This window comes from Budorcas taxicolor, chromosome 3 (assembly GCF_023091745.1).
Source record: "Budorcas taxicolor isolate Tak-1 chromosome 3, Takin1.1, whole genome shotgun sequence".
NCBI classification, from domain to species: domain Eukaryota; kingdom Metazoa; phylum Chordata; class Mammalia; order Artiodactyla; family Bovidae; genus Budorcas; species Budorcas taxicolor.
Window position 1 is genome coordinate 116,105,829 of NC_068912.1, and position 26,083 is coordinate 116,131,911.

The window sequence follows — 26,083 nt, forward strand, 5'->3', positions numbered from 1 at the left end:
CACACCCTGCCCCGCCTCCTCTCCAAAAATCTGCCAATAAAATTCACGGCTCCCTCCCTGGTTCAGTAGCTGGAAACAGCTGGTGGGTATTGTGTAGCCACTGAACCAGTGGGGGGAGAAGAGTTTTGGCAAATACTCCAGGGGGGAAACCCGGGACAGAGGAGGTAGGTAAATTCAGGAAACTGTCTTCATGAGTAAATGAAGGAAACAAAGCTGGCCCAGCAGGAGCCGAAGGGACACACACTCCCTCTGAATAGCTCCCTAAAAACCCAGCTGAAAAGGAAGAAGGCCCATTTGCTTCTGGGAATCCAATAAATTGTTTCAGGAAGTGAAAGTCTGTCCCGGCTAATGGAGCTGTGATTGACAGCGCTTCTCATTATGGAGCCCATCAGGGGATGGGCTTTCAGGGCGTTTAGGGGCGAAATGGGAGTGAGAGGGAGCCCAGGTTGGGGGTGGGGGGCGGGGCCAGGCTGTGTGCATCGGGAGAAAGGAGCGCCCCCCCACGGCCCCTCCCGGAAAGACTACACTGTCCTTTTACCTGCTGCGCGGTTCCTGCTCAAGTGGGATGGGGGGTGGGGACAGGACCATCTGAGGTTCTGGGCAGGGATCCTCCAGGACGTGATCACCTGATCACCAGCCTCCGTAAAGGCTCTCCTCTGCGTCCGTGCGAGGTGCAGAGCCGTCTGTTAGGCGACAAGAGACATAGCCATCCTCTTTGTCCACAAAGGACCAAGCCGGGGGAGGTGGGCTTCAGTTAGCCCGGACTGATTCATCATTATCCAGGACTCCAGAACGGTCTAGCCGGAGGTGGGAGGGAGGCCCGTCATCTTTGTGGAGAAGGGGGTATTACAGGCGCCCTGCGCAGTGGAGACCCTCCCCCCTTCTGCGGAAGGTGTGCAGAGGCCTTAAGGGCTGGTCAGCCTTCACAGAAGGCAGGTGACCGGCTGTAGCAAGTCAGATAAAGCATCAGCACCAAGCCCACACCAGGGTTCGGGAAGGCATGTGAGACATGCTCAGTGTCCCCCCAGCCCGAAGGGACCCGTCACAAAGCCCTGGCTGTCCAGTCTGTTGATGTGCTGACTGGGCAGATTCCCCAGTGGGGCAAGAGAGTGGCTCAGCCCCCAGGATGGCCATTCCAGAAAGGCAGGGAGCTTCTCTAGAGTCCTTTCATTTTGGGCCTCACTCATGCTGGTCACCCTCTCCTGGGTCCCAGGCCCACCATGTCTCAGAGCCCCTCCACAAGCAGTGGGGAGGGCCTGGGGTAGGGGAACAACACAGGCTCTTCGGTGCAGCTTGTGGGGGCCTGTGAATTAAATTGACAATGGACAGAGTAACAGGGTAAAAGACATATAAATATATTCACTTTTATCTTTACATGCGTTGGGCATTTGGGAAAGATGTGAAAATGAAAAGGATGGTGAGATTTGAGAGCTTCTTTACCAGTCATTTCCATGATGGAAAGGGAAGCAGAGAAATACTGTTTACAAGAGAACAAACAACTTTCAAGAAAGATAAATGGGTCCCTAGGAGACGAGATGGGAGACATGAAAGCTGGTGGCAAAGTTTATAAGGGTGTGTGTGCCAACTTCTCATCCCTCCTGGGGTAAGAGTCCCTCTTCCCTGGTTGGGAACTCCCAGGGAGGGGATTTATGGCCATGAAGTTCTTTTTTTACGGAGGACCTGCTTGTAGGCAGATATGGGTCATTCAGAGAATGCCTTCTCCTGCATTTGTTGATTTCTAAATATCTTCAGTTCAGAACCATCCTTCTGCCTGAGAGGCACATTCCTGTCTCCTTTGCAGGGAACTGGGTCTCTCCGAACAGTGCTGTGCAGGCATCTGTGACTCCGGTGGTCAGATGGCCCCAGCTGTGCTGGGAAACTGCAGGACCGCTCCGCAAGGAACACGTGTGGTTTCTGGCCCTGGTGTCGCCACTGTGTGACACCATCCTGAAACGGCAGCCGCTTCTGGTACACGTGTCAGAAAGCCAGCATTTCCAGAGAGGCCTTTACTCCTGGGTTAGTGGATGGTAGATATATCTTGAGGCGATTGCCTCCATGAACTTAAAACATTTGTTTAAGAGATTCACAGGCTGCCCACCAGTAGTGTGTGTGTGTATGTGTGTGTGTGTGTGTGTGTGTGTGCATGTTAGTTGCTCCGTTGTGTCCGACTCTTTGTGATCCCATGGACTGTAGCCCTCCAGGCTCTTCTATCCATGGGATTCTCCAGGCAAGAATACTGGAATGGGTTGCCATGCCCTCCTCTAGATCTTCCCAACCCCGGGATGGAACCCGGGTCTCCCTCACTGCAGTCAGAATCTTTACCATCTGAGCCACCAGGGAAGCCCAAATCACAAGTTGTAGATGCTCCCAAGATTTATTGATACATTTTCTGTTCTTATGACCAACCTAGACAGCATATTAAAAAGCAGAGACATTACTATGCCAACAAAGGTCCATCTAGTCAAAGCTATAGTTTTTCCAGTGGTCATGTATGGATGTGAGAGTTGGACTATAAAGAAAGCTGAGCACAAAGAATTGATGCTTTTGAACTGTGGTGTTGGAAAAGACTCTTGAGAGTCCCTTGGACTGCAAGGAGATCCAACCAGTCCATCCTAAAGGAGATCAGTCCTGGGTGTTCATTGAAAGGACTGATGCTGAAGCTGAAACTCCAATACTTTCGCCACCTCATGCGAAGAGCTGACTCATTGGAAAAGACCCTGATGCTGGGAAAGATTGAGGGCAGGAGGAGAAGGGGACGACAGAGGATGAGATGGTTGGATGGCATCATCTACTCGATGGACATGGGTTTGGGTGAACTCCGGGAGTGGTGATGGACAGGGAGGCCTGGCGTGATGCGGCTCATGGGGTCCCAAAGAGTTGGACACGACTGAGCGACTAAACGGAACTGACTGAAGCTCCAGGAAGTAGTGTTTTTTTCTCATCTGGTTTTAGCTACACTTTAAATTTTGTAAACTAAATCCAGGGCTGTCCACAGAACTGAAAACCAAGAACACATGGATCCTCTCTCATATTCAGCATGTTTGGCTTCTGTGAACTGCTTTACCACAGTCAACACCACAGATGCAGGTCTTTTCCCATTGTGAGGTATTTGCTTATCTGTCTGTCTCTACTCACCTGTAGCCAGAACCTGACACAGTGCAGTGCCTCACTCCTAGTGAGCGCTCAATTGCTATTTCTTGAAAGAATGAATGCTTCACAGGCCATTAGATGATGGTGTAATCAAATCACATTCAGAGCTCACTTTGCGGGGGTGGATTCTGTGTTTCAAAGTACAGAGTTGGAAGGGAGTTGACATCCATCACTTCAGGGAATTGCAAAAGAAGGCTTACAGACTGAACTTGGGGTGCTGTGCAGAGCAGGAGATACCCAGGAGGAAGGGGGCAAGCCCGACCACTGACCTGGGGGACAGTGGCCAAGCCTACTTTGTATGTGTTTTTAAGCTATTGCTTCAGTTATTTTTATTTTGTGACTTAATTTGTTGGCTCCTCCTTGCTTTGCATGGGCTGCTGTTGCAGCAGCTTCTCCTGTTACGGAGTGCAGGCTCAGTAGTGGTTTACTTGCCCCAGGTCATGTAGAATGTTCCCGGACGAGGCACTGAACCAGTGTCCCCTGCACTGGCAGGGCAGATGCTTAACTGCTGAACCACCAGGGAAGTCCCACGTTCTACTTTACAGATTGGCTCTTTTCTCAAAGAGCATGCACTTCTTCTGTGAATTTTTCTTTTTTTCCTTCAAAGAAAACATACAGACTTAAAGTCAGTCCAGTCAACTGCTTTAATGCAAAGAGCAAGCGTCCATACTGTTTCCCTGAGCAAACCTATGTGTTTCCCTGCTGTTCCCGAAAGGATGAATTGACCTCAGTGCCTCCTGGCCCCCCGGTTGCCAGGACTGTGTTCCAGCAGATGTAGTGTCCAACAATCATGAGATGGAACATGGATGCCCACGAGGCCTTGGATGCCAGCATACGGCTGAGTGGTGCCTGACTGAAGAATAGGGTGATTCCAGTAGCCCTGAGGCTCCCTGAGGGCTTGTGTCTGGTGGGGAAACCAGAGTCTGGAAGGAATCTCATTCCTTGTAGATTTCACGCTCATGTCAAGTCCTGGTTTCCCACTGGTGGACTAAGAGGAGTTTGCAGAGAAGAAAGAGGAGGTGGTTTAACCAGGAAGGGCCTCTGAAAATTAGGCTCCTGTACAGTCAGCGTTAATATGCTTCTTTTCAAACACATAAAGAGGGATTGAATTGCAAGAGCGTCCGTGATAAAGGGTGCGTTTGCCGAGTGATAGCCTGATTGGCGGCCCTGCCTTTCGAATGGCTGACGAGGTCTAATTGGCATATAATGCCCTATAAATTTATTAGCACGCCTCGCCTCTCATTGGTGGACCTTCTACTGCCAACCACCAAGAAATTACCAATTTTCAGAAGTTAGTCACTCAAGTCTCACTGTGACTGGATTTAACAAAAAAAAAAAAATCCACGCCGCTCATGTTGTAAATCAGGCTTATGCCTCACACCGCAGCACTCCTGCTGCAAATGAGTCACTTGGGTCGGGGAGTTTGGGGCCAGCGGGTTACAGGGAACCGTCCAGATTTACCAGGAAACCCCGCTCCCCCCTACTTCTCCTCTCAGCCGTTGTCCGCCCCGGGGCAGCCCCAGCTATTCAGGCCACCACTGGGCGGGCTGGAAATCGCAGTGTTGTGGTCATTCTCATCCGGCACTTTGATGTTCTCAAGGATCCATTCAACCCCCAGGCATATTACGCAAGGAGGACGAATCCACCCTCTTATTTCGGGAGCATGATAGAAATATTCAGGAGTAGACATAATTATTTCAGTTACGTCTCTCTGGTGTTTGAGACACACACTCAAGAGTCGCAAATTAGAAAATAATATTCACATGTGTTTTCTAATGGGTAACAGACTAGAGGCATTTTATCTTTTTAAATAATTTCCAAATGTGCCCTGGAGAGACTAGGGAGGGCCGGGGAGGCAGTGTAGAAATGAAGACATGGCTTTGCCAGGAGACCCAGGGGCCCCGTTTGGGCCAAGACCCTGGATGGTGCTGAGCAGCCAGCATTTCTGCAGCGCACCTTCCAGTGTTCAGATCTGTGTTATTTCCATCACTTTATTCTACTGGAAACTGGCAGAGGTGGGGCTACACATTTTCTGACCACCTTGTAAACTCAATCCTCACTTGTTAGTATATGTAGTGAAAGTCACTCAGTCGTGTCTGACTCTTTGCGACCCCATGGACTTAGTCCCTGGAGTTCTCCAGGCCAGAATACTGGAGTCGGTAGCCTTTCCCTTCTCCAGGGGATCTTCTCCACCCAGGGATTGAAGCCAGGTCTCCCACATTGCAGGCGGATTCTTTACCAACTGAGCCACCAGGGAAGCCCATAGTGTATGCATGAACCCACTTTTCTTTATATTTTTTCCGCTGTGCTAGGTCTTCGTTGCCGCTCAGGCTTTTCTCTAGTTGCGTGGAGCTAGGGCTACTCTCTGGAGAAGGCAATGGCACCCCACTCCAGTTCTCTTGCCTAGAAAATCCGACAGAGGAGCCTGGTGGGCTGCAGTCCATGGGGTCGCAAAGAGTCGGACAGGACTGAGCGACGTCACTTTCACTTTTCACTTTCATGCATTGGAGAAGGAAATGGCAACCCACTCCAGTGCTCTTGCCTGGAGAATCCCAGGGACGGGGGAGCCTGGTGGGCTGCCGTCTATGGGGTCGCACGGAGTCGGACACGACTGAAGCGACTTAGCAGCAGCAGGGACACTTCTCTTGTTGCGAGGCCCAGACTCTAGGGTGCCTGGGCCTCAGTATCCTCGGCCCCCAGGCCCTAGGGCGCCCGGGCCTCAGTATCCTCGGCCTCCAGGCTCTAGGGCGCCCGGGCCTCAGTATCCTCGGCCCCCAGGCTCTAGGGTGCCCGGGCCTCAGCAGCTGCGGCCCCCAGGCTCTAGGGCGCAGGTCCAGCAGATGAGGTGCACAGACTTAGTTGCTTCAGGGCATGTGGGATCTTCCCCGGTCAGGGACAGAACTTGTGTCTTCCGCGTTGGCAGGCAGCTTCTCTACCACTGAGCCCCCAGAGAAGTCCTCCCACTTTTAAGAAAGATGCGTATATGTTTGCTTCTGTGGCTGTGTCTGGTCTCACTTGCAGCACGGGGCATCTTCACCGCAGCACACGACTCTCTAGCTGTGGCTCCCGGGCCTCCCGAGTGTGTGGGCTTCAGTAGTAGCTCACGGGCTCAGTGGCTCCTCGGCACGCCCCTCGGCATGTAGGGTTCCACGACCAGGGATCGCACCTGGGTCCCCTGCATTGCAAAGCTGATTCTCAGCCACTGGACGACCAGGCAAGTCCCCATCAACCCACTTTTTCTTCCCTGCGTCCTGTCTCTTCAGCCATGCTTTCTACACACACACACGTTTGCATGCCTGCTCATTTTTATGTACCATCTACTTTCTGAAACTAACCTGTGCCTCTCTGTCTGCCCACGAGTGTTGGGGGCAGTCAGGGGAAGTCGGGCATTGGGGGGAATGAAGACAGAAGCTGGCCCCAGCCCCCAGGGTACCGTGTTCTCATTCAAACACAGGGGTGTTGTGTTCCTCTAACTCAGAAGGCCCTCCCGGTGCCTTTTTCATAATAAAATTTGGCTTCCATCAACTATTGTTTTGAAATTCTGATTTCTTCTACTCTGGAAAACAGTTGGGCATTTCCCTGTAGAACTGGGACTTGCCTAGTGGTCCAGCGTATACTGCAGGGGCCTCAGATTCAATCCCTGGGTCAGCAGTATCTCCTGGAGAAGGAGATGACAACCCACTCCAGTATTCTTGCCTGGCGAATTCCATGGACACAGGAGCCTGGTGGGCTATCGCCCATAGGGTCAAAAAGATCGGACATGACTGAACAACAAGCCACCACCACTGCATGTGAGTCTACAGTTATCTCAGATTTCAGTTACAAAAGCAAAGCAAAATGAATTCCTTTTCAGAGAATGACTTCTCTCAAAAGGAATCGGGAATCCTTACGGAAATGTCTCACAGCAGACCTGAGAAAGTAGGATGGACCTAGAAGACTCTGCTGTGCCAAGAAGCAGGAGACCCACAGGGACAAAGGCTGACATGTCACACAGGACAGCGGGCTGCACGCACGGCTCCCACTGGCCAAGCCCAGGGCAGGTCAAGAATGCCAAAGCCGAATGTTGACGGTAGTTTATATGACACACTTTGTTTTTTAAAGTCTCAGGGTCTACAGTGATGCTCCAGAAAGGTGGGCAGGGGCGGGGCGGGACCTCTTCTTTATAGAAAATGCCAGTTAATTAACAGAAAGAGTGAGAGAATGGGAGAAGGCTCTGTCTTGTACCTTGAGGAGGTAACCACTGATCAGGGTCACCAAGTGATGCCAGCGCACCTGGGGTAAGGTCCAGAGGAACAAGAGACTCACCAGCTCGAGGTATCTGTCTCCAGGTCACTTGTTGGTTGTCAGGGGAAGAAGGTTCCAGACAGAGGACAGCACTGGAGGCCCCTGCTTTAACCCTGTGCTCAGGCCCAGCCACAGGGACCACCCCTACGCTGCACCCCCTGATGGAGGGGGGTGCGCCTTGCACCCGTGTAGTGTTTGCGAGTGAAATATGTGACCTGAAGAATCAGACAGAGCAGGGTGGGGGCCCTTCCACAGTAGACATAGTTTGGAGTGCTTGAAACAGTCAATGTAATGAAAGAACAAAGTGTGGGGAGAGAGGTTGGAGGGGACTGTTGTTAGACTAGAGATGAAAGAAATAGGGTGACCAAGTGCATCACCTCTTCATTGACTGACTTAGGAACTGGAAGAAAAATTCAACTCTAGAGAACATTTGGGGATCGTTTTAAAGTGAAAGCGTTAGTCATTCAGTCGTGTCCGACTCTTTGCAACCCCACGGACTGTAGCCTGCCAGGCTCTTCAGTCCATGGAATTCTCCAGGCAAGAATGCTGAAGTGGGGATTCCATGCCCTCCTTCAGGGCATTTTCCTGACCCAGAGGTAGAACCTGCGTCTCCTGCATTGCAGGCAGATTCTTTACCATCTGAGCCACAGGAAAACCGATTATGGACCACACTGATTAGTACCAGTAATAATATTATGTTAGTTTTAAGTTCCTGGGATATAATAATATGAGCCATCAAAACACAGGCCCAAAACGTCAGAGACTCACACAGCAGTGTCCCCGTGAGGGAATAACAGAACATTCAGATTCTGGATTTTATCTTTAATTGTGGCAAAATTCATATAACATAAAACTGACTATTTTAATCAACATTAAGTGTACAGTCCAGTGGCAGTAAGTACATTCACACTCTCATGCAGCCATCATCACCATTCTTTCCAAAACTTTTTCATCTTCCCAAACCAAAACTCTGTCCCCATGAAATAGCAAATCCCACCCCCTCTCCCCCAGCCCTTGACCGCCACCCTTCTGTCTTCTGTCTCTCTGAATTTGGCTGCTCTTGGGACCTCATGTAAGAGGAATCATACAGTATCTGTTTGTGATTGGTTTATTTCACTTAGCCTCATGCCCTCACAGTTCATAACTGTTACAGTCTATATCAGAATTCCCTTCATTTTCAAGGCCATGTAATATTCCACTGCATAGATAGACTCCATTTTGTTCCTCTGTCGATGACGTTTTCAGTTGCACCCTTTGGCTATTGTGAGTAATGCTGCTATCAACACAGGGGTACAAATATCCCTTAAAGAACCTTCTTTCAACACTTGTGGCTATAAACCCCGAATTGGAATTGCTGGTTGTTGTTGTTGTTCAGTCGCTAAGTTGTGTCTGACTCTTTTCAACCCCATGGACTGCAAAATGCCAGGCTCCTCTGTCCTCCACTGTCTCCCGGATTTTGCTCAAACCCATGTCCACTGAGTTGGTGATGCTACCTAACCATCTCATTCTCTGTCATCCCCTTCTCCTCCTGCCCTCAATCTTTCCTAGCATCAGGGTCTTTTCCAATGAGTCAGTTATTGGATCAGGTTGTCAAAGTATTGGAATTTCAGCTTCAACATCAGTCCTTCCAATGAGTATTTAGGATGGACCGGTTGGATCTCCTTGCAGTCCAAGGGACTCTCAAGGGTCTTCTCCAACACCACAGCTCAAAAACATCAATTCTTCAGCACTCAGCCTTCTTCACAGTCCAACTCTCACATCCATACATGACCACTGGAAAAACCATAGCCTTGACTAGACGGACCTTTGTTGGCAAAGTAATGTCTCTGCTTTTTAATATGCTGTCTAGGTTGGTCATAGCTTTTCTTCCAAGGAGCAAGTGTCTTCTAATTTCATGGCTTCAGTTACTGTCCACAGTGATTTTCAAGCCCGAGGAAAGAAAATCGGTCACTGCTTCCACTTTTCCCCTTTCTATTTGGCATGAAATCATGGAACTGAATGCCATGTCTTATGTTTTCTGTATGCTGAGATTTAAGCCAGTTTTTTCACTCTTCTTTTTTACCCTCATCAAGAAGCTCTTTAGTTCTTCTTCACTTTCTGATATTAGAGTGGTACCATCTGCATATCACATCGGGGGTGTAGCTCAGTGGTAGAGAGCATGCTTAGCATCCACGAGGCCCCCACTTCAATCCCTGGCATCTCCACTTAGAAATATTTCTTTAGTGGGTCTTCCCTCATAGCTCAGTTGGTAAAGAGTCTGCCTGAAATGCCGGAGACCCCAGTTCAATCCCTGAGTCAGGAAGATCCTCTGAGAGAGAAAATGGCAACCCACTCCAGTATTCTTTCTGGAGAATCCCATGGACAGAAGAGCCTAACAGGCTACAGTCAGTCCACAGGGTCCCAAGAGTCGGACATGACTTAGCAACGAAACTGCCACCACCATCTGCATATCTGAGGTTGTTGATATTTCTCCTGGCAATCTTGATTCCAGCTTGTGATTCATCTAGCCCAGCATTTTGTATGATGTACTCTTCATAGAAGTTAAATAAGCAGGATGGCAATATACAGCCTTGTCATACTCCTTTCCCAGTTTTGAACCAATCTTGTTCTATGCCTGTTCTAACTGTTGCTTCTTTAGCCACATACTGGACCCTGCAGTAATTCTTTTTAATTTTTTAAGGACCCTCCATACAATTTTCCCAGAGGAGTCTGGATTTTTGACACATTTAAACTTAGAGTGTTGACTGTCTTGATGAAATCCTTTTTTTTTCCTAAAAGGCTTTTTAAAAAGTCTCTCAAGCATCCTAATGCAGAAGGACAGATTGCAAGAGCGTGGTCTTGGGAGCAGACTTGCCCTGGTCCTCCAGCTGCCTCAGCGAGTGGTCCTGCCCTGGACAAAACCATCCACAGGAAGGGGCTGGGCAGATGGGGTTTCCCAGCTAAGTCAGGTTTTAAAATTTGGGGGTGATAGATGTGGAGTAGTAGCTGGTTCTTCGCTTGGCCAAGTTAGGAAATTTCATAAATCATTGACCATCACAGTGATTCTGTGAAAGTATATGTTAGCATCCAGAAGGCAGAAGGAATGTAGCACCAGAAGACTGCCTTAAAAATTTTTTAATCTAGCTTTATGGAAACCTCGCTACAGTGAATTGGCGATAGCTTTGCCACCAGCAATATTTAAAAGCATCTTGCCCATCCTAGGACAGCTAGAGAATTTATGGGGCTCAGTGCAGAATGAAACTGTGGGGTTCCTGTCCAGTAATTATCAAGAATCTCAAGGCAGCAACCACAGACCATGAAGCTAAGCACAGGCCCCCTCTGAGCTCAAGGTCCAGCTGCAGAGCTCACACCCACATGCAGCCAGCCCTGGGCTAGCGAACCCTTGAGGTCTTCTTTATGCCACTGTTCCAGGATTCCCTCTCCAGGAAAAAGCTGAGCAGATAGAATCCCATGTCACCAATGTTTTAATGTCTTAATGTCTTAATATCAAAGACAATGCCACTGGGCAAGTTTAATTCTGTGTCAGTTGTGAAAAATAAAACATCTGCCCTGTTTCTGCGTCCTGATCCCATTAGATAGAGGTTTGGTGATTTTAAGGAAAGGATTTATCTTGTTTCATAATAATGCTTTCCTTACTCTAGAGAATTCACAAATTCACATCACTTCAGATGCCTCATTCTTGTGATCAGCTCCACCCCGTCCCAACCAAATTTAGAAGGAAAAAAAAAAAAAATACTACCTAATGGATGTGTAGATTGGAGCCTGGTGTTCTGAATGTTTAAGATTAGTTGAGAATGAAAAACCAGCATTATTCATTTGTTGAATCTTCTCTAAGAGGGGTATCTAGTCTTTAATAACATTTCACTTGTCCTTACGCTGGAGTGGAATTCATCTTGCCTGGTGTGAGTAGCTGCTGGCAGACCATCCCCACTGTAAGGAGTCTGAGTGTGGATCAAGCTGCCCCCCGGTCACATTAGTATCTTTCAGCATGTTTCTATGTTTTCATAGTTTGAGGGGAAAAAAATTACATGCACGTATGTTTTAAATGCCTCCATCGGTTTACAGACTTTCTGGAATGTTTCTCCTCTTTTAAAATCTGTCTTGTTATTGTTATTATTGTTTTGTTTGTTTCCCCATTGAGGAACCATGTGATTCTTTTCCAGTCCCCTTCTCCACCCCTCCCCCTCAGGAAAAAACTAAAAGGAAAATTAAGATTCTTTGCTGTTCAGAATCATTTGTCTTATGTCTTAAAAAAGTAATAATATTACCAAGAACTGTAGTGCTTGAAACCACTTGGCAGTTTTTACTAGAAACCTACTCAGACCTCTCCATCACTTCGTGTTGGCACTGTGTAACCTGCGGCCTCTGTCTCTCTGCTTAATGACCACTTAGCCAGCAGTCACCAGGTCACGCTTGGCCCTCTGCCTCACTCCATTCTGTCCCTCAATTTCTCCTTCAAGAGCCGTGGAGCTTTGGCTCCCTGGTGTTTAAGGGGCACTGGTGCACACCCGGCAAAGGCTGATATCCATTTTACAGTATTCTGAGCGGAGGAAAAGGGCCATTTCTCTTCCCTTATCTGTTTATGATGTGATATGTTCCAAAGCCGGTCCCATCAGCCATGTTATGGTGAACTTAATTCGCTGTGATGGGGGTCCAGGCACCAGGGCTGACGCGAGTACCACCGTGGTGCGTCCCGTTTCATGCCACATTACGCAGAATCTAGGACCGCCTCACTTGACTGGCTCGGGCTCCCTCTCGCTTGGCACAGACTTACCGGGATTTATGCTTTTGAACGGTTGTCCGCATTTTTCCTAATGTGGGACTACAGAAACATCCAGGGTGTGCGTGGCTTCTGCAGCTCAGCTAGGGTGACTGTGTGAAAACACACACTCAATTTGCAAATTAACTCACAAACTTAATTTGTCAGACTAGCTTTGCGCAGAATAACAGAGGTGTCTGTACTAAAATCCCAGCGAGATGAAATATGCCTGTGAGTGGAAATGACAAGGAGGAAGCACAGAGACAAGAAGAGAGTAGGGGTGAGTGGAGGAGGGGTGATACAGCGAGGTCTCCTCTTCACTTACCGTGTTTTGTGGCCTTATTTCTCGATAGGTTAGAAAATAGGGGGGAAAGTTGAAAACTTAAAAATAAAAAATACTTTGAATAAAAATACGAAGAACTTAAAAATTTGAAAAAATGTCGAAAATATGTCACGTGCTTCTGAAACAAGTCTGATGTTTGGCCTTTTTCTGCTAGGATCACGTGCTTTCAAAAGTGATTGCCTTAAGAGTTAGACTTTCTCTAAATTGCTCTCAGCCTCCCCACTCTGCCTTCTCATGTCTCCACCTGCCCCCTGAACCTGGTCTCTGGGCGCCTCACTAACTCCCCCAGCTCTGTCCATTGCATCTGGAAGACAGCGCCGCCCCACCCCCCAACACACACATACCTTTTCTAACCTGGTGGCCTCCTGAATGGTCAGTAACAGGTTTGAGACAGGTGGGCTGCGATTCCAGGAACCAGCAGGTAAACATCGGCCGTTTTCTTTCCTTCTGGGATGAATTTTTCCCATGAATGGAGCCTGAGAAAGCAGTGCAGGTCACTCGCAGCAGGCCAGCGGGTAAGACCCTTGGTGGTCTGCCGGGGAAGGGCTCGGTGATTCCCCCTCTGCGGGTCCAGGTCTGGTAGCGGCGGGACAGCATCTGTATGTTGGAGAGGCCCGTCAGCTACATCCTGGCCACAACTCTGGGCGCCAGCAAGGTGGTTGAAAGCTGTGAGTGGGTGGCTGCCCTGGGTGCCACTTGATGTACAGATGGATTTGTCCAAACGGAAAGCTCAGGGGAGGCGTTCCTTTGCGTAGATCCGATGAGAGGGGAGATGTCTGGGGCAACAGCGCGTCGCTCACCCAGTCCCCAGGCAACAGCGAGGACCTGCCTTCCATCATTTACCCCTAGAGCGGATGCCCCTAGGGGCCTTAAACTTCCTCTCCGGAAGGAAATCGGGGTCCCCGAGAAGCCGGGTCTCTTCTTCCCTGAGAGCACCAATGCATTGCAGACTCCTGACAAGTTGTGGAGTTGAGCCAGTGTTCATTCATGAATTCACCTAATGCCTTCTCACTCCCAGGCCGGCGCAAGCCAGTCACCCAGCCTGACTGCTCCTTTATTGCTGCTTGGAGGTTCCGAAGCAATATCCCCATAGGTTGTCTCCAAGGTTTAGAGGGATGATGTTGTATCTGCACCCCTGCTTGGATCCTGGGATATTTTCCCACTCAGCCTGGTCTAGTTCCAAACAGGCAGGGCCTGGGAGGCTCCCGGTGCTCATGACTGCAAAGCCGCGAGGGCCCCAAGCCTCCATCTGGACCTCAGCTTGAGATATGGGGGAAGACCAGTGCATGGACCCCCGCCTTCCAGGATGATGCAGGGCTGAGCCCGCGTGTCCTGGGCCTACCCCTGAGCAAGGGATGGCACTCCTGGGCTTCCCCGGGCCGGCCCCTGGCCCCACACCCACCCGCTCCCAACACCTGCCGCCTGGCGCACTTGACTGTAATAAGCCTAATACAGTTGACTTTATTTAATTAATAATGATCCTTTTCTGTTCCTCTGAGCTCATAAAGCACCCCGCAGGTTGGCAAAAACACTCATAATATCGATCCAAAGTCAGGCAGGATATTTATTTTGTCTTTGCCCCGTGAGCATAAATCCTTGTCCGTCCCCTCCTGCTCTCCTCCGCTTGTGGAATTTACAGTGGCCAGTTTCTTAAAAGCTTTCAGTAATTAAGGAATAAATAGCCATCGGTCTTTGTTGGTTCTCCTCCTCCTCCGCCCGTCCTGGGCCCAGGCCCCCTTGGCAACGCGGCCAGGGGAGAAGGCATGCGTGCGGGGCTCGCAGCGGGCCGGGGTCTCCCCCTGCCGAGAGAGGAAGCCCCTCTGTTTTCCTAACATATTGTTCCAGCCCCCTCTACCATGCCTCCCCTCCCAGTTCCTGTTTTGCTTGAGGCCAAAAGACCCTTGGGAAATTCCTTGCTGCTAGCTAGCACTCTTCCTCCCTCTTGCTGTCCTCTTGGGTCACTGTGAAAGCTGTACGGGTCTCCTCCAATTTCCCCTCGTCCTCCCCAAGGACATTCCTCCACTCCAATATACTTGGCTACAAAAATCTCCTTTAAAATCACCATTGAAAAAAAATCCTTCCCCACCCTGTGAGCAGGGGGGAAAGCAAATAGATGTTTCTGAAAGGAACAGGGTGACGAGCACTCAGGAAGTTTTTGGCCCTTTAACATTTGGGGGGTGAGTTTCCCATAAAAATGGAGAGACTTGACGCTGCGTGGGCTTTTGGAAAAGGCTGTTCATCATCCCCCGACCCTGATGTCTTATCCAGAGGAGGCTGTGCTTGTGGAGACGGGGAGGCCGAGGCCAGAATCACCGCAGGACCACTCCTGACATCCATCCTCCCAGAGTATCATCCGCCCTGCCTCAAAGACAGGCACCTGGGGGGCATCCGGTCACGGCTCCCGTATCTGCCCCTGGTGACCACACAACGGAGCTGAAAGCCGGTCAGAAGCGTCGTGGTTATTTACTAAAGCGGTGTTTTCTGGGAATCCAACCCACTAACCTCGTCACCCCCTTGGCAGCCCGCTGGACCGTCCCTGCCAGACCCCAGATGCAGCTGGTGGCAGTGGAGTGCGTCTGTATCCGCCCCGCCCAGCGCACGAGGGACCCAGCGCAGCAAGAAGGGTTTCTTTAAGGAGGGCGGCCCAGATGCAGTCTGGGCGCCTCTCACTCAGCCCCAAGGTTCCTGAAGGGTCTTTGAGACCCACCCTGCCCTTTGCTGCTCACCGACTACACGCCTTTGTGGTGCTCGGGTGACATCATTGCACCCTCAGTTACAGGTCCCCCGGGAACCTGGCTTCTGTCCTGAGTGCTGGCATCTGCTTTGGCTTCCATTGGCTCAGCCCCTCCACCGCCACCCCGTGCCCACCCCTCCCCCCAGACACACATCCATGCACTGGTGATTTCCTCTCTCTTCATTCCCAAATAATTTTTGGTAAGGAAAAAAATAAAAAGGTGGGGGGGGAAACAGCCAGATTGTCTGCATGCATGCTCAGTCGCTTCAGTCATGTCTGACTCTTTGCGAGCCCCCCAGGCTCCTCTGATCATAGGATTCTCCAGGCAAGAATACTGGAGCAGGTTGCCATGCCCTCCTCCAGGGGATCTTCCCGACCTGGCCAGATTGTCATCAGCGCTTTTCCGCTACAAAGATGAACGTGTTCTAGACCCAGTGACAGAGATGTTCTTGATCACCACTGAGCACTCGGCCTAGGAGGTGTGTCTGGAGGGGCTGGACTTCTACTGAGTAATTTAAACACCTGTCTGTGGCTTGTGCTGCCCTCCACCCTGGGGGCTACAGCTTGAGATTCTGCAAAGCAACTCACACCTGACCGTCCAGCAGGTGCTGAGATGGCTGAAGAGAGCAGGCAGGCAGGGTGCTGGGGACAGAGCTAGGATCTCGCAACCCAGGAGATGCCCTTCCAGACAGGGTCAAGTGTCCTTAACCTGGGAGGCAGCAGAGCCCAGAGGAAGAGCTCAGGCCATGACCGTCGGGGGCAGCCACTTAGCCGCCACAGGTCAGGGACCCAGCAAGACTTTGTTCACCATCTAAAACGACAAAAGTCAGCTTCTCTGGTGGCTCAGGGGTGAAGAATCCGCCCGCCAATGTGGGAGATGTGGGTTCGATCCCTGGGTCGGGAAGATCCCACATGCTGTGGAGCAACCCAGCCTGGGAGCCCCAACTACTGAGCCGGTGCTCCAGAGCGTGGAAGCTGTGACTAGGGAGTAGCCTCTGCTTGCTGAAACTAGATGAAAGCACAGGCAGCAATGAAGACCCAGCACAGCCAAAAATAAGTGAGATAAAATGGTGGGAAGGTGGCAGGACCTACCCACCAGGTGTCATCAGGGTGAAACTGCATAATTGCTCAGCCCGACAGCTAACACGCCAGCAATACCCAGTAAACATCAGCTCTGGTGCTGCTGGGGATTTTCCCGGGGTATAGAACAGAGTCCAGCTATTTAACAGCGATTGCTTGGCCCAGGCCTAAATTAGGAAGTAAAGGTCGAGAAAGGATGAGGACGGCCAAGGGTTACTGTCAAACACAAGCAGAGACTGACACATATGCGTGCTGCTCCGTCACTTCAGTCGTGTCCAGCTCTTTGCAACCCTGTGGACGGTAGCCCACCAGGCACCTCTGTCCTTGGGATTCTCCAGGCAAGAATACTGGGGTGGATTGCCATGCCCTCCTCCAGGGGATCTTCCTGACCCAGGGATCAAACCCACATCTCCTGCATGGCAGGCGGATTCTTTACCACTGAGCCACCTGGGAGGCCTGTGTATATATGGGCTATATACACGTACTATACTATGCTATGTATACTGTATACACTTCAGTCGTGTCCGACTCTGTGCGACCCCATAGACGGCAGCCCACCAGGCTCCCCTGTCCCTGGGATTCTCCAGGCAAGAACACTGGAGTGGGTTGCCATTTCCTTCTCCAGTGCATGACAGTGAAAAGTGAAAGGGAAGTCGCTCAGTCATGTCCGACTCTAGCAACCCCATGGACTGCCTGCAGCCCACCAGGCTCCTCCGTCCATGGGAGTTTCCAGGCAAGAGTACTGGAGCGGGGTGCCATTGCCTTCTCCGATAGACATACTACTGTATATAAAATAGACAATGAATACTGACCTACTGTATAGCACAAGAATGGTGCGGGCTTCCCCAGGCCTTTACGGCTGGCCGCCCCAGCTCACAAAAGGAAAAGCCGCGTCCGTCAGTTACAGAATCCACCCTTTCCCCCACCATCTGAAACCTGGCGCAGAAATGCCCCATCTCGTTTGTCCTGGAGGCTTTCCTTAATGTCCTGACTTCCCCACATAGGGCCACACTTCCGATGTCACACACGCATGGTATTTAGCTTCTGACACGTAGTGAAAGTGAAAGTCGCTCAATCGTGTCCGACTCTTTGCGACCCCAGGGACTATACAGTCCATGGAATTCTCCAGGCCAGAATACTGGAGTGGGTAGCCTTTCCCTTCTCCAGGGGATCTTCCCAACCCAGGGATCGAACCCAGGTCTCCCGCATTACAGCCGGATTCTTTACCAGCTGAGCCACAAGGGAAGCCCAAGAATACTGGAGTGGGTAGCTATCCCATCTCTGGGGGATCGTCCCAACCCAGGAATCGAACCGGGGTCTCCTGCATTGCAGGCAGAGTCTTTACCAGCTGAGCTATCAGGGACACATAGGTCACTCGAAAAAACGTGGCGGGTGCTCCAGGGGTCAGGCATCATCAACAAAGCCAGGTGCTGCCATCCCCGTGATCACCACGGCCATCAGCACCGTCATGGGAAGCGCGCGCCCACGTCTGGGAGTCAGCACCCCCTGAACTGGCGCTTGCACTTGATTCCATCTGGCAGGCACTGAATCTGCGAGTTGCAAGTAAGGTGTGCCCCCGGGACTGCCTTTGGTGGCTCCTCAGCCAAGTCTGCACCCCTCAAGGTCAAGTGTGTGGCAGAGCCTCATCTGTCAGGCTGCAGGCCCAGCAGACCCCGCAGGACTCTGGACTCAGGGCCTCCGGGACCTCAGATCCCAGATTCACACACCAGGCGGCTTCCGGGGCCTAAAGGGGCCCAGCGGGTCACCTGGAAAGGGCTTCCCGTTAGGCAAGAAGGAGAGGAAAATATTGACCACTGTGCCTTCAGTTGCGTCTTGTCTTTCTCTTTGGGGGGAACCGGGCCGGTGTCTTTCTTCTGATCAGTGGCCCGTTCTCTCATTTTCCCTGCTCCCTTGCGGTTGATTTATTTAAAGGTGTGTCAGCATGGGGCTCAAATGAGGAGCAGCCGGGCCTCTTCCTCTCTGCTGACGGCCGGCCGTGCCAATAATTCATTTTTTAGCTCATTAGCTAACGGAGGCTGTGAGCAGCGGGCCTCCAGGGGACTGGAATGAGGTGAGGTGATCTACTGCTGGCTACGCTGCTCTTGAACTGGCCTTCCTTGGGGAAAATGAGAGGCTGGGCTGAGACGACAAGCCGGGGATCCCAGAGTCACCATTGGGGTACCCATGCTTTGGTATCGTGGTTTCTCGGAGCAGTTGGTTTTAGACAGGCTGTTCTAGGGACTTCCCTGGTGGTCCAGTGGTGAAGAATCCACCTTGCAGTGCAGGGCATGTGGGTTCGATCCCTGGTCGGGGAGCTCAGATCCCCCTCTCCACGTGCCACAGAAAACTAAAGCCCACATGCCACAGCTGGAGACCCCAGATGATACAGCAAAGATACCACACGCCACAGCTAAGACCCAGCACAGCCAAATGAGTGAAAAAGTAGAATGATTTTTTTTCCTGTCTTTTAAAAATTAATTCATTTATTTTAGTTGGAGGATAGTCACTTTACAATATTGGGGTGGTTTTCGCCACACGCCAACATGAGTCAGCCACAGGTGCACAAAGAAGGCTCGCAGGAAAGGAGTTGCTGTCAGAGTGTCTGTCCTTCACATGTTAACTGTTGGCACAAAAGCCGCACGGAGACAATGGGCTGCGTGGCTGCCCAGCGTTGGTCCCAGCTGCTGTAACAAAATACCATGAACTGGGGAAAGAGGGGTGGGGGAGCATCCGATAACAGAAACCTATCTTCTGGAGATAAGGCCAGCCTCACCCAGTTCCAGAGGCTGAGAGTCCAAGGTCAGGGTGTGGGCAGGGCTGGTTTCTCTGGAGGCCTCCCCCTGGCCGGCAGACACCCCTGCTGGCTCTGTCCCCATGTGGCCTTAGCTCTGGGCAGGCCAAGAAAGCTTCCTCTTCTTATCTGAGGCCCATGACCTCATTCAACCTTAATTCCTTCCTCGAAGTTCTGTCTCCAAATACCGTCACACTGGGAGGTAGGGCTTCAACACATGGATTTGGCGGGGAGGGGAGGGACAGATATAATTCAGCCCAGTAGCATCCAGGAGGGCTTTAGATATCTCAAGGCCATGGGCAGAGGCCCACCACACTTGGCCCTAGAGGCCGTAACACCCCACTCCAGTACTCTTGCCTGGAAAATCCCATGGATGAAGGAGCCTGGTAGGCTGCAGTCCATGGGATCACTAAGAATCGGACACAACTGAGCAACTTCCCTTTCACTTTTCACTTTCATGCATTGGAGAAGGAAATGGCAACCCACTCCAGTACTCTTGCCTGGAGAATCCTGGGGATGGGGGAGCCTGGTGGGCTTCCATCTATGGGGTCGCACAGAGTCGGACACGACTGAAGCAACTTAGCAGCCGTAGCAGCAGCATCCAGGAGGGCTTTAGGTATCTCAAGGCCAGGGGCAGAGGCCCACCAGACTTGGCCCTAGAGGCCCTGACAGCTTTGGGCTGGTTTGAATTTGCTGAGCACTCGTCACCCCAGTCTCTCAGGCCCACCTGCACCCAGGAGTAGGAGGCCTGCAGGTCCCCCCTGGGTTTGTCAAGGCCTCTGTCCAGGGACCCTACCCCACCGTGCTGAGTATGTTACCCAAGAGAAGCTCTTATCTACAGGCAACTTAAAGTACCCAGCAGGCATTTCAGGCCCCACTCTCCAGCCATCAACACCACCGTGTCACCCAGAACACCCCCATGGTGAGCTCTCACGTGCACAGTTGTGGCAAGAATCATGAGAGATTGTTGGTCTCTTCAATCATCCCAACGCCCACAGCTGCTGTTTTACCAGGTGAGCACGGTGGCCAGGCAGAGCATCATCCAAACACGAGACTTCGAATCCCAAAGCCACCTTACCTGCTGGAGATGTCTCTGTGCCCATTTTACAGGTGAGGAAACAAAGGCCCTGGAAGTTACTGAAGTCGCAAAGGTCTGCAGCACAAAGGAGAAGATGAACACCTAAACCCCAGCCTCTCCAACACCGAAAATCCGCAGCCTTTTATCTCCGTGTCGATTCTCTTTTGCCTCCCTCTGGCCGCTGCCGGAAGCACACAGCACTAAGCTTTCCTCCCCGTGTGTTAGCGTGGGCAAAAATCACAGGACGTGGCCTGTAAATAATATTAAGTGGTGTATCAGGGCTTAGTTGTCCCACGGCATGTGGGATCTTAGTTCCCCAACCAGGAATTCAACCCGCGTCCTGGTGGGCTTCCGTCTATGGGGTCGCAGAGAATCGGACACGACTGAAGCGACTTAGCAGCAGTAGCAGCGGCAGCAGCAGCCCGTGCATTGGAAGGCAGATCCTTAACCACTGGAATATCAGGGAAGTCCCAGAGTCTTCCTCTTAAAGAAGGCTCCCCGAGGGACTTCCCTGGTGGTCCAGTGGACTCCACAGTTCCACACAGGGGACATGAGTTTGATCCCTGGTCAGGGAACTAATACCTCACATGCCTTGTTGCCAAAAAAAGAGAAAATATCTTGAACCAAATAAAATGAAAACGCAGCATATCAACTGAGAAAAAAGAAGAAGACACCCTAAACGGTACGTGCTTTTAGCCCCGTGAAACCTGGACCCGCCTTTGTTATGTATTGGGAACAACACTGGCTCTTAGAAGCAAAGGACAGCTTAAATGCACTCATCATTCAGATGCCTGTGAGTTCAGTGAATACAGGTGAGCGTGGGAGGCTGGGGTGGGGAGGGTGGGACTCCCCCGTGAGCACATTCTGACCACAGGAGAGCAGCCAGAAGCTATGGGTCTGACCTCGTTCTTTGGCTGGGGTATTCGCACATGAATAAGAAAATGGGATAATTGCAGTTAGCACTGTAGCGTCTATGTTCCGTCCTCTGGTTTACCCCTGAATGATTTGGCAATGAGTATTAAAATCAACCGGAGCAGAATAAAAGGCGTCTGATTTTAATGCCAACCAAAAAAAAATGAGAACTAGCAGATTGGAACTTGAAAATCTGGATGTATGCTCCCCCCTCCTCCACTGTCCCTTTTCATTTAATTCACGTTTTGCTCTTTGGCGATTTATGAAATGCATCAACATATGTTTAATACATTTTAAATAAGGTTTTTAAATAACATGAAAAACACGGCCGGCCCTGGGTTTTTTGTCTTTCACCTCCTCCACTATTTTCCAAGATGTTACCGGCGCTTTTGTGCCGTCTTCTGGCCCAGGCAGGGGTGGTATGCAGCCAGCCCCTGATCTCTGGGGCTCGGGTGTGAGTTCTCAGCTGCGGCCACATGTTCTGCCTGGAAATCTCCGAATGAAAGGGTCGGGGGTCGCTCTGGGGTCACTCGTATGGACCGGGAAGTGAAGCAAAACTAATCCAGGTTTACTCCTGGAAGAATTTGTTTGCCTAAGTATTTAAAAACAGATTAGGGCTAACCCGACACTGGATCACTAGGGGCAATGTAAACACGGGCAAAAGGTGTAAACAGGGCCTTTTTTTCCCTGGAAGGGAAAAAAGTCACGGTAACAAGTTTTCTTTCTCCAGCCTGGCAGAGGCCGCAGGTGATTCCTCTGAGCGGTTTGTTAGCTGTGTACCCCGCTGACACCCCCGAAGGAAATGCTGAGTTTTAGGGGAGGGCAGTGGTGGGTCCCTGCATGTGTAAGTCTCCACGGTAATCTTGGTCCCTTCTCGTCCGCAGGGCTTGTGTCTCTTCCTCTCATCAGCCTCAGCAGAAAGCATCTGTCCGGCCTGAGATGCCCCCCTCCCCCCGGCCACCAGCCCACCCCCACCCCACCCAGCACCCCTGCCCCCGCCTCCTTCTGTTCCCAGGATGCTCTCATTTCAAGAGCTCCTGGCGAAGTCTCACTTCAGTCTTTTGCATTTTTTCTGCCCCCCTTTCTCCCCCCGCCCGGCCCAGCAGCGCTGTGATCTTGAGGATCGCTGAGTTGTTCTCAGTGGTTTTCACCCCTTATTTGAGGAGCCAGAACTGAAATCCACCAGTAGCGGCAGTGGGAGGGCAGGAGTGGACGGCCGGGGCCCCTTCCTTCCGGCCGTATAAACACACCTTGCAGTCGGTCCCTCTTTCTTCAGCTCTTCCTCCCATCCTGCCCTCCCCATCTTCTCCCAGCCCTCCATCCAGTGTGTCCGGCTGCTGCTCTCTGTCCTCTTTGGAGCTGGGGTGGGGGCGGGCTGTGACCGCCCGCACCCAAGCAGGGTGGTGCTTTGGGGGAAGGGCAGCTGCCATTCTCAAGCCCCTTCTCCCCAGACCCCCACTCCCTCCCTCCCGGATGTCCTGCCTCTGCACCCCTGCTCAGCCTCAGGGGGCCGCCCCGCCTGCCTGTAGACTGGGCCCCATCACACTTTCCCTCAGAAACCCAGCTGCTCTTTAGCAGGAAGGACTTGGGGGGGGTGGTTTCCCAGTCTTTTTCATTCACTTGAAAACTTCTTGTTATTTTTATTGGAGTATGATTGCTTTACCATGTTGCGTCGGCTGCGTGTGTGCAGGCATCCCCTCCGTCTTGAGCCTTCCTCCACAACACCCCACCCCACCCATCGAGACGCCCATAGAGCTCCGAGCTGGGCTCCCGGCGCTACACACGGCAACTTCGCACTAGCTGTCTGCGTCACACGTGGTAGTGCGTGTGTGTCCATCACACGCTCCCACTTCGTGCCCCCCACCCCGCCATACCCAAGGGTCCATTCTCCGCATCTGTGTCTCTATTTCTGCCCTGAAAAGGAAGGAAACTGAGTCATTTTGTAGAGACTGTCATACAGCTCGGAGTAAGTCTAAAAGGGGAACGCAAATAGCATACATGATGAATGCGTGTGTGTGAAGCACTTGTGGACGCCCCCGCACTGGGGTTTCCCGAGGTGTCGGGAGAGAGCAGGCAGGCAGCAGGAACATGAGCTACGCTTGTCTCTTTCCCGATCTCCCCACTGGAGCCGCTACTCTTTCACGTGTGTGCTGCAGCCACATTCTCCCCGCCGGGAGTATGGAGCATATGGACTCGAGTTCAACACATACACACCCGCTCCTGGGCAGATGCCTGGAGAGCTAAGCCCTCAAAGGTCACGTCAAGTGGGGGAGTCTACGCCCGGGGCACTCCAGCCAAGTGCTCCGGGATCCCGGTTCTGACTGTGCCTGCTCAGCCCTGTGGCTCGGGCCTCTGGCCTGTGGCATCTGCCCTGCATGGTGCGGGCCCCCGGGTAACATGGAGTGCTTCTTCTGGAGCCGCGAAAAGCAAAAGAAATCAAGGCCAATCCCTGGCTCTCACACCATAGGGTGTCAGAATCCCTGCAGAGCTGGTGGAAACGCTTCCCTCCGGGGGTTCTGGCGGGGGGCGGGGCTGGGATGGGGCCTGAGAGTCTGCATCCCTAACGGGGCCCAGGTGGTGCTCCAGGTGGGGACCCACTTTGTACGCTGCAGGGCAGGCTTTCCTGGGGGGCTTCCTGGTTCCAGTGAGCACACCTGTCTCCGCCGTCCCCTCTCCCCTGGTGGCCTCCTGGGCATACACCACGAAGGCTGGTGGTGGGGCAGAGGGGTCGCCTCCATCCTCCCCCTCAGGATTGTGACCGCGCCCGTCTGCTGGCTCTTGCAGGGAAGAGAAGGAACGGTGGATCCGGGCCAAGTATGAGCAGAAGCTCTTCCTGGCCCCGCTGCCCTGCATGGAACTGTCCCTGGGCCAGCACCTGCTGCGGGCCACGGCCGACGAGGACCTGCGGACAGTCATCCTGCTGCTGGCGCACGGCTCCCGGGACGAGGTGAACGAGACCTGCGGGGAGGCGGACGGCCGGACGGCGCTGCACCTGGCCTGCCGGAAGGGCAACGTGGTCCTGGCCCAGCTGCTCATCTGGGTAGGTGGCCCAGAGCCCACCGGGGAGCCCGGGCGAGCCGGGTCCTTGTGCCGCTCCCAGGGGGAAGGCAGTGGGCACCCACCTGAAAAGTGGGAAATACTAGGAATCGGGCAGTTAGGATTTAGGTGTGGGGTGGGCCCCCTGCCTTTCAGCCCACCTGTGTGAGGGACCACACAAAACCGCCAATTTAAGAGGGAGGAATGAACTCAGGTGGGTGTGCCCACCCCCCCCATGCAGGCAGAGTGCTCTGCTCTGCACAGCACTTGCTGCAATTCCTGCCACGTTCATCTTTGCAGTGACCCCCTCGGGTCAAACTTAGTGATGACCCTGTTGTTCCTTTTACGAAAAACTCCCATCATTTTTGAGGGCAGAGGGGTGGAGAGGGTGGATACAAATGGAACGGTTGGTGTGGTTTTCCCATTACCACCCCTTTGGGTTTTTCATTCACCTAATACAGAACTGTCGGACCCTACGCCTTGAGATTTGATGTGGTAGGAGTTTGTCAAAGGGCTTCTTCTGATTAGTTTCTACTTCAAACAGTTCATCTTCTTACATTTCTATTGAGGCATGTGCCATGCAGCTGGAATGGGGAAGAGAAAGGGAGAACGTCATGGAGCTGCTTCCGAGAAGCCCACTCACCCTCCACGGCAGCTACCTGCACGCCTCTGGGGTCCTCGGCCAGGGGAGGTCCTCCCATTCCAAGGATGGCAGAAAGCTGGACGGAGGGGGTCCCTAGGCAGGAAGGGGTGGTGTGTGCTCACAGTACTGGGACACTGTCCAGAAGCAGGGGGCTCTTCTCCTCCTACCCCCAGGGCAGGGCATGGTCTGTCCAACGCAGCCAAGGAGGATGCCACATTCTACATATTCTCCCTGACTCTTGGGAGGGGTGTGATGGGAGAATTAGATGCAAAGGCATCAGAATCACTCAGTGTTCAGCTTCCTGTTATAAAAGCAACTGCATGTGAACCTGCCGAGGCTGCTCTGACAAAATGCCACAGACGCGGGGGCTCAAAAACTCAAGACTCAAAAGAAGCAGAAATGTATTTTCTCACGGTTCTAGAGGCCAGAAGTCCAAGGTCAAGGTGACAGCAGGGCCTTTTTACCTTGAGGCTTCTCCCTGGCTTGCAGACAGCTGACTTCTCACTGTGTCCTTGCAGGGCCTTTCCTCTGGGTGTGAGCATCCCTGGTGTCTCTCTTTTCTTATAAGGACATCGGTCATGTTGGATTAGAGCATTACCCATATGACCTCAGTTAACCTTAATTATCTCTTTAAAAATGCTGTCTCCAACCACAGGCGCATTCTCAAGTACTAGGGGTTAAGACTTCAACATAAGAAGTTGGGGGGTGGGGAGAAGACAGCTAGTTCCATTAACAAATCGCATGCCATCTTTCCCCCTCACGTTGGCCAAGAGTCCCTTTCATACTGACGCTTCCTGAAGACAAGAGTTGAGACTTTAATCCATTGTGGTGGAAGAAGTGATCATCAGTCCACCCTTTCTCAAGACCCGGAAGCTTAAAAACATTGGTGTAATTTAATCTCGTATTTCCCCTTCTAGTCATCACTCTTGACCATCAGAGATCCTGAGATAGAGTCAACAGGAGGACATACATCACAGCAGTTTACACCAATGGCGACTTCACCACAAAATGTGTAGCCACCGAGGACAGAGGAACTGAATTATGCTCATGGGGAGGAATACTATGTGGCTCTTAGGAGTCACGCATGTGAATAATTTTTAACGACCTGAGAAAATGAGCAGAGTGCTATGTTCAGCAAAAAAAAAAAAAAAAATACAGATAATTTGTGCCAGTTTAATCTTATTTACCCATATATGCATTTAGATTCAAAGGAAAACCATTAGAAGGAAATTACTGAGATATTAACCAAGATTATCTCTGAATAGCGGGATTA

The 26,083-nt window shown here is 51.7% G+C and overlaps 1 protein-coding gene across 2 annotated transcripts in view; it reads left to right on the forward strand.

The window, feature by feature from the left end:
* AGAP1 (ArfGAP with GTPase domain, ankyrin repeat and PH domain 1) overlaps positions 1 to 26,083 on the forward strand; it is a 568,353-nt gene that overhangs the window by 541,340 nt on the left and 930 nt on the right. For both annotated transcript variants that reach the window (XM_052638291.1, XM_052638292.1), the window contains one exon: positions 23,916 to 24,171. In XM_052638291.1, coding sequence (XP_052494251.1) covers positions 23,916 to 24,171 — 256 coding nt within the window. The remainder of the gene's footprint in view (positions 1 to 23,915; positions 24,172 to 26,083) is intronic.